Source organism: Orycteropus afer, unplaced genomic scaffold, assembly GCF_000298275.1.
Source record: "Orycteropus afer afer isolate SDZICR_OR568_19922 unplaced genomic scaffold, OryAfe1.0 scaffold00500, whole genome shotgun sequence".
Classification (NCBI taxonomy): Eukaryota; Metazoa; Chordata; class Mammalia; order Tubulidentata; family Orycteropodidae; genus Orycteropus; species Orycteropus afer.
The window spans coordinates 1,447,013-1,454,867 of NW_006922087.1; the positions used below are offsets into that span (position 1 = coordinate 1,447,013).

The window sequence follows — 7,855 nt, forward strand, 5'->3', positions numbered from 1 at the left end:
GTGGCTGTTTTCCACTGGGAAGTCAGGCCATTCTGTGTCTAAAATCAAACTCTTCTAAGACCAGGGGCTTCTCCCTCCATTCTGTCCCTGGGGTGTGAGGGATTACAGTGATATCAATAATATGCGATTGGTGAGATGTTGGTCCTAGCACTTCCTGTTTCTTCCCAGGCCCAAGGGCCCAGTGGGTTGAGTCCATCCTCATCCAGAAAAGGGAAGAGGTGACATTAGAACTACACTAGTTTTTCAGAGGAACAAGCTTCCAGTGGGCACTTTAATATGTTACCTTTTGCATTAAGATTTAGAACAGATGGGGAATGCCCCAGGGCCACATGAAACCTAAAGTCCAGAGCTGGCTCATATGGATTTGAATCAAAACAACTAGAGTCATTTTGAGGTGCAGGGAAGAAGTTTCTGCCCCAGAAGTGGGCTGCCATCAACATAGGGAGGTACTGGGCTTTGGTAGGTCACCCTGCCAGCCATCAGCCAGCCTACACAGGCCTACACATACACCTTCACTTGCCCACACACCCTCGCCCATGTCCAGGTGGTGGCACAGCCATGCATTAGGAAAACAATTTAATGGGGGTACCAGCACTTCTCTTAAGCAAAATACAAGACAAAAGAAAACCACAGAATCACCGGTAGTGAAGGCAAGTATTGGTCTGTCAAACTCTTTTCAGTTATACATGTGCGGATCTGTATTTGTTTTTCTTATTGTGAGCCACAGTCAGAACACTGTAGAAAGCCCCATTTTACTTTACTGCTCGTGGCAACACTGACAAGGCCCTAATGGACTCTGGTCACAATAAAGCCTCACGGTTTTACCTTAAATATTGTTGGTTTCATACTACAGACCTTAATCCCACCCCAAAGCCCTGCTGGGTACCCTTCGTGAACTCTGCCTCACAACTCTCCCCCAGACCCTCCCATTATGCAACTTGCTTCCAACCAGTAAGCCCTAGTGCAGGGCCCAGGGGAACAAAACCCTGAAGACGAGAGACAAGTAGGCCCAGGCAGGGGTCTGATTCTAGAATGTCTGGGGCATTCTAGTTTATGAATCTCCACAACAGAGGGGATGACCTGACCTAGATACAACTTTCAGGTAACTTGTTTGGGAAGGAAATAAAAACTGAATTTCTTCCAGATAGACACTTCTGCCTGAGATGAAAAAATGAAACCTGGGCCTCTTAATATGGGACTCAGTGACCCTAGTAACTCACTCTGTGGTCCAAGATCTCAAAGTACAAGAGCAGAAACCCCAACAAACACAACTTCCCTGCCCCACAACCATGCCTAGGAACAAAGTAGGCCCAAGCTCTCTGGAGAAAAGGTACTGGGGAAGTCAAGCAAGGGGCTGAGCTGGGTCTTCCATGAGGCATGTTGGGCCTGTTGGAGGCTGGCTTCCAACCACAGGGCCAGATGCTGGAGATGACAGAACTGTGGCCTGGGGCTGCACTGGATAAGAAGTATGTCACCAGCAGTGGCAGCCAAGATGAGGGAGCCGGGTCAGCTGGATGCCTAGGACACATCCAGCTATCTGCATGGGGTGGAGGACATCCTCCATGCTCACCTCCTCCCCTGGGACTGGCTCCGTGGACCCTCAGCCTCATGGGCACCAGTACCAGGTAATGGTCCCAAGGACTGTGGCCAGACTTGCTCAGGTGTTAGCCCCACCTTCAACCTTGTAAAGTCTCTGATCATGCCTAGCTGGGGCCTGCTGACCCTGAGCGGGGTAAGGTCTGGGCCACAGGGTAATTACTTCATGGATAAAAGAACACAACCCTGTCATGGCTAGTTCTAAATTGATCAATGCCCTGGATCTATGGATCTGTAGCAAAAAGCCCAGGTTACGTCTCAGGTCCTCCTCCATTCTGAGTTTTGTGATAATTTTTCCTATTTGATTTACTATCTTTAGTCCCTAAAATTCCTCACCTTTAGTCCTACCTGTAAAGACACAGAGAACCTTCTAGCCAGCCAAACCTTCCCCATTAACAGACAGTGGGTGGCAGGATCCTCATGACACTGAGGTACCTTTTATCACCCTCATAGGTGAGTCCTGGCTCCTCCCTCCTGCCAGGCCACCCCTGCCCTTTTGTCACTGGAGGAAGGAAGACCTCTGACACAGGCCTGTCTCAGTGGGAACCAGTTGATGGCCCTGCACAGAGCGACCTCGCCTCACCAGCTTACCGGGCGTGCTGCTTGTCGGCCTCCGCTTGGCTGGCCTGGAACAGAGACAGACAGCTCATTCACTTTTCACTACCTTTTGCTACACAGCAAGTGGGGGATGCAGATGGTGCCCTTCTTCCCCTCGTCAACCCTGGAGAAGACCTGGCTGACCTGGGCTTTGCAGGCCTGGCCGGCCTCCAGCAGGGCCTCAATGGACTGGATTCTCTCAGTGAGCTGTGTGTTTTCAGCCCTGGCCTCTGTAAGCTGCCCCTGGAGGCTGCCCAGCTCCTCACACTTGCTCTTCACCTCTGCTTCTGAGGACTGCAGCTTGCTGTGCAACTCTGTCACAAGAAAAGGAAGATGAGAGAAGTCGAAGCTGTACCCTCCACACTTTGTGCCGGCTTGTATGCCAGGGATATTAGACACATATCTGACTGGGTTTATCACATTTCAGGACCCACTAGGGTGGAATGAAGTCCCCATCTATCCTCCATGGAAGACCACAGAATGGATCTGAGCTGAAATTTTTAAGAATTCCTTCTCTAAGAGCTCATAGCAGAGACCAGGGCAGGGTGACAGGCAGAAATTCTGATCCAGCTGGCCCTGCCTACTTTGTCTCCCTGGCTGACTTCTGCTCTCCCCTCTACCCCGCCCCCCTGGGTCTCCTCCCTGGCTGTCTTCCTTCCAGGTGACTTGACACAGTCCCACGGCTCTAAATGTTACCCACGTGTTCATGGCTCTATGATCTGCCCTTCCAGTGACACTAATTAAGCAGCTTGGCTTGATATCACCTGAGTGCACAGGCCCCTCACCTTGCCTGCCCTCACGCCCCAGCCACTGGTATGGCCTTTTGGCACCACATCCCACCTTCTGCCTACCTACACCTCATGGTCATCTGGGCCAAGCCTCATCACACTCTTTGGCTTGCCCCTACAGTCCACTCTCCACCCAGTGCCAGTGTCCAAAGTGGTAATTACACAGCCTCATCCACTGCCTCAAGCCCTCCAGTCACTTTCTGGCACACTCACACCATACCCAGGCCTGCCCTCCTGGCCTAGTATTCTTACCACTTGACCGTTTCATGATGTCACATCAAGCTCATCCCAGCTCAGGGCCCTGTACCAGCCACCTCTCTTCCCTGGGTCCCTAGTCACTGCAGGGCCACCTCTTCTTATCACTCAGACCTCAGCTTAGATACTCTCCTAACCCAGTGAGGCCTATTATACCACCAATCTAAAGCCACACTTGACCATCTGGATCAGAGGTCAGCCAACTACACTCTATGGTTGAAATGGGCCCTTAGCCTGCTTTTGTAAATAGAGCTTTACTGGGACACAGCCTGGCCCATTTCATACTGTATGTGGCTTCGTTTGCACTGGAGTGGCAGAGGGAGGCAGTGTGAAGAGACTCTGTGGCAGGTTTATATATCTGACCATGCCAGTTCCCTTGCTAGAGGGTAGTCCTGGTATGCCACTTTGTCCTGAGATTTCCCAGTGCCTGTGACCATGCTCAGCACAAGACAGTCACTGAAAATATAAGAAGTGCACATTGGATGTCAAGCTATCATGGCACTATCTGCCCCTTCCTTCAAGAGTCCTTGGCCCCATCTTGGCCCTCTTTCCCCATGAAGAAACAGGCTTATGCACATGGAAAGTGCATGGCCCCATGGCCTTCTAAAGCCTGGCCTGGCCTATTGAGCATATCAAGATGGGAGAACCAGGAAGGCTTGAAACAAACATGTGGCACCAAGCAGGCCAGTGATGGCCACAGGAGAAGGATGAGGCTCACCCAGCAGAATGAGGGCTTGCAAGATTGGAAGGGGGCACCCCATAGGCCCAGGAGAGACTCAGGCGTAGCACCTTCTAGTCCTCCACACATAGTCTTCAGCTACAGGGTTCAGTCCCTTTCTTGTTGGCTCTCTGTGAGGGCACAGCTCTGGGTCCGGGCTGCACTCACTAGATCAAGGTTGGCCCATTCCAAAAGTTCTGGGGACAGGGTGGTGCCTGGACCCAGCACCAACCTGCCCACCCGTGGAGCCCATGCCCGCACCTGAGAAGTACACCCTTACCCGCCATCTGCTGCTGTTGCTCCTGGGCCTTCTCTGCATCCGCCTGAAGGCTGGCGTGGCTGGTTTGGGAGCGGCAGAGCTCCTGGCTGATCTCGTCCAGGCGCTTCTGCAGGGCCTCCTCAGTATCCTTATGTGATGCCTGGATGGGGGAAGGGAGGAGTTGTGAGGATGCAGAGGGGTTGGCTGCATTAGCTCTGCCATTGAGCAGGAGTGGAGGTTCCGCATGCCAACCTACGTCTCGGAGAGTCATGAGCTCTTGGCTTGTCTGTTCAAGAAAGAACATCCTTCTTTAACAGTCTGGAGTCTACAGTAAACTTCACCCTAGCCATCACCCTTCCAATGAGCGAAGGTGGATGCAAGGGGCCCATATCACCTTGTTTTTGTTTCCTCAGTACAATCCTCACTTCCTTTCAGAGTAGGCGGGCTTGGCCTGGCAGGACCCTCCTGCCTGTGCACTACCACGTACACACACATAGTACCACACATATTTAAGATCATTCCACATGGATGGCTCCTCTCACTTGGTTCTTTACTTATATCACAATGAACCACATGAAATTGTCAGTTGTCAGCTGTTCATGACCTACAAAAGTAGCGATTTTGTATGGTTCAGCCTCCTGTTTTACAGACTCTTTCACATGAGTACTAATTCTGCAGCCCTCATTCCGCTAGGTGAGCCTCATCCTTCTCCTGTGGCCATCACTGGCCTGCTTGGTGCCACATGTTTGTTTCAAGCCTTCCTGGTTCTCCCATCTTGATATGCTCAATAGGCCAGGCCAGGCTTTAGAAGGCCATGGGGCCATGCACTTTCCATGTGCATAAGCCTGTTTCTTCATGGGGAGAGAGGGCCAAGATGGGGCCAAGGACTCTTGAAGGAAGGGGCAGTACCTCCTTATGTGATAGTCACACAGTCGTGTGGAGGTAGCACACTGGTGAGCAGCTGTCCTGGGTCTCTGACAGTCTCAACCATGGCTCCAGTGAGCACCCTGGTACTCTTGACACTGGACTCTGAAGCAGCACTGCCAGGTCAGGCCTCAGATTGTAGCCAGCCCCCTGAAGAATTCAGTTCTCACTGTTTATGTAGGAAGCTTATCAGGCAGGGCCAGGTAAGAGGGGGCAGAAGCTCAGAGAGAAATGACTTCTGTTGCCCAAGGTTCCCCTTAGCCCCCTTAACACTGTTACCCATACCCCGATTTTTACTCCCTTTTAGGGCTACAGCTTCTTAAGGACAACAATAAAGAAGCTTCCATCAGTCCCCACGGCGGACACTGCTCTCCACCAGACCATATAACTTCACTCCTGGTTGACTGCATCTACCAAGGGCCACTGCAGTAGAGGCAGGTCTGGGATGGCAGAGCTGTGGTGGCCAAGGATGCCCTCACCAGGCCGTGGGGTAAGGGTACTACTGCACAGTGGAAAATTCTGGGCAGCTTGAGGGTGAACAATGCTTTCTGCATTAGAGTGTGGCAGAGGATCAGTTCAAACTCCAAAGGGTGAATGGAAAAAAGGACAGTGATGACAGGTGCTGCACAGGAGCCTTCTACCTCTCCAGCTCCAGGACCCCCACACGGCAACAGAGTTAAATGGGTAGAGACATCTGCAACTGGAAACACTACCACTGACGTTCCTCATTCTTTCTCTCTCTCTCTGTAAGAGATTCTGTTCAGACTCTAGGCATCTATCTGGATGCCTCTTTCCATCCATTACAGGCATTAATGAGAACACGAAAACAAAAGCAAAAGAAGACAAGAAAACAAAAAGCAAATGCCCACCCCTGTTTCGGACCTGAAACTTAAAAGTTGAGTGTATGTATCTTGACTATTCCCTGTCTGGGAGGGGAGTGTGACAAGCATGAGCCAATTATACTGGACAATTCCAGAGCCAAGCGCATGCTATGCAGGCCAGCTGGAATTTTATAAAACCTTTCTGGGGGTTCACTTCATCCACTGGGAAAACAAGAACCAGGAGAGATGCCTTCCATACTCTCAGTGCACACTCTTCCAAGCAGGCCTGGCTGACCCAGGATTCCAGGCCAGGAACAATCTCTCTCTCCCAATGCCAACCTCAGGCTCCACAAGCCAGCACAAAAGTGCCCACACATGCTCTGGACCTCAAGAACCAGCTCTCAGAGAAGGAGCCTCAGATTAAGGAAAGACAGTAACACACAAAGCTCCATTCCTCCTCTTAGTGTGACACAGAGATGCTTCCTAAAATCTAAGTTTCCAAGTCTGACAAGGAGACTTCCAGAAGGAGACTTTTTAGAGACCATATTTATTGAGCTCCTGTTATGGGCAAAGTCCTGTCCTTAATGCTGTGCATGCCAGAGCAATCAATCCCCACAGCTTCCCTGCCGGGTAGATGTTGCTGTTCCCCCACATCACAGAAGGGGAAACTGAGGCTCTTGAGCAACATACCAGAAGGTGGCAGAGTGGGACCTAGAGCAGGCAGCCTGATACCAGAGGTCCCACTGCCAGGAGGGGCAATGGAGCTGTGCATCCTGACTTCCCTGACTTCACGGCCAGCCACTCTCAGAGCTGAAAGATTGAACTCTTCTGTCCAGTCCTAGGCTGTGGACCCGAGGATCCTGAGGACTGGAAAAGGTGGCCTGGTGAAGGGGCCAGGCCTGTCACAAGCAGTACCTTTTCAGGCAACAACATAGTGTGAGGGCAGCAGCCAGGGGCCTAGCCTATCAGGTGCAGCCCTGGGTGAGTCAGAGGCAGGATTAGCAGCCCAAGCCAGCTAGAGGGTCTTTAAGTATAGCCAAGTCAGGCTGCCCCAGTGGCTCTGACTGGCCTGGCCTGGTTGGGCCCATTTCCCATGAAATAAGAAAAACAACTCATTCATCATCACAATCTCACTCCATCAATTCCAACTCTGTTTATTTGTCCACATTTTTTCTCAGCCCATTTTTCATACTCAAGCACCATTTTTTTATTCTCTCTCTTGCCCCTTCCATGAGAGGGCCCTAGTGTCTTCATACACAGCTTGTCCTTGATGACTGAGCAGAAACATTTGAAAGTGCCTCAGGTAGCCAGGGCCTTCTTGACACCCAGAAAAGTTAAACCCTGCACTGGCATGATAGCCCCCACATGCTCCAACCAGCCTGACCAGAAAGGGCCAGCCTAGGCACCACGATGTCATGAGACCAGTGGATGGCAACATGTCCAGTGTTGTCTAGTACCTTGTGGAGGGAGAGAGGACAATCCTCCTCTCCCAATGAAATGTCCCTCTGAAAGTCTTCCCTCTTGGGAAGATAAGAGGCTGAGAAAGAAGAAAACCTACCCCAGCTGAAGCCAGAGGCTGCCCCTGTAGCTGGCAAGCTCAGCTGGCTACTGTAAGGACTAGAAGAATCCCTGGGTGGTGGGGAGTATGGGAGGAAAAGCACAGGTCTGGAGCTGGCTGGGGGTGCTAATCCTGCCCCTGACTAACCTTATATGAACTGGGGTAGTGGCATTACTTCTCTGTGCCTCGAACTGTCTTATGGGTAAAATGTAGGTAGTAATAGTATTGACATCCATTAATCATTGGAACATAGAATGTACGAAGTATGAATCTAGGAAAATTGGAAGTTGTCAAAAAGGAAATGGAACGCATAAAGATTGATATCCTCGGCATTAGTGA

The 7,855-nt window shown here is 51.1% G+C and overlaps 1 protein-coding gene across 1 annotated transcript in view; it reads right to left on the bottom strand.

The window, feature by feature from the left end:
• RRBP1 (ribosome binding protein 1) overlaps positions 1–7,855 on the bottom strand; it is a 50,442-nt gene that overhangs the window by 9,856 nt on the left and 32,731 nt on the right. The window contains exons 8-10 of the mRNA XM_042782894.1: positions 4,235–4,373; positions 2,338–2,507; positions 2,188–2,222 (exon numbers count right to left, since the gene is read on the bottom strand). Of these exons, the coding sequence (XP_042638828.1) occupies positions 2,188–2,222; positions 2,338–2,507; positions 4,235–4,373 (344 nt within the window). The remainder of the gene's footprint in view (positions 1–2,187; positions 2,223–2,337; positions 2,508–4,234; positions 4,374–7,855) is intronic.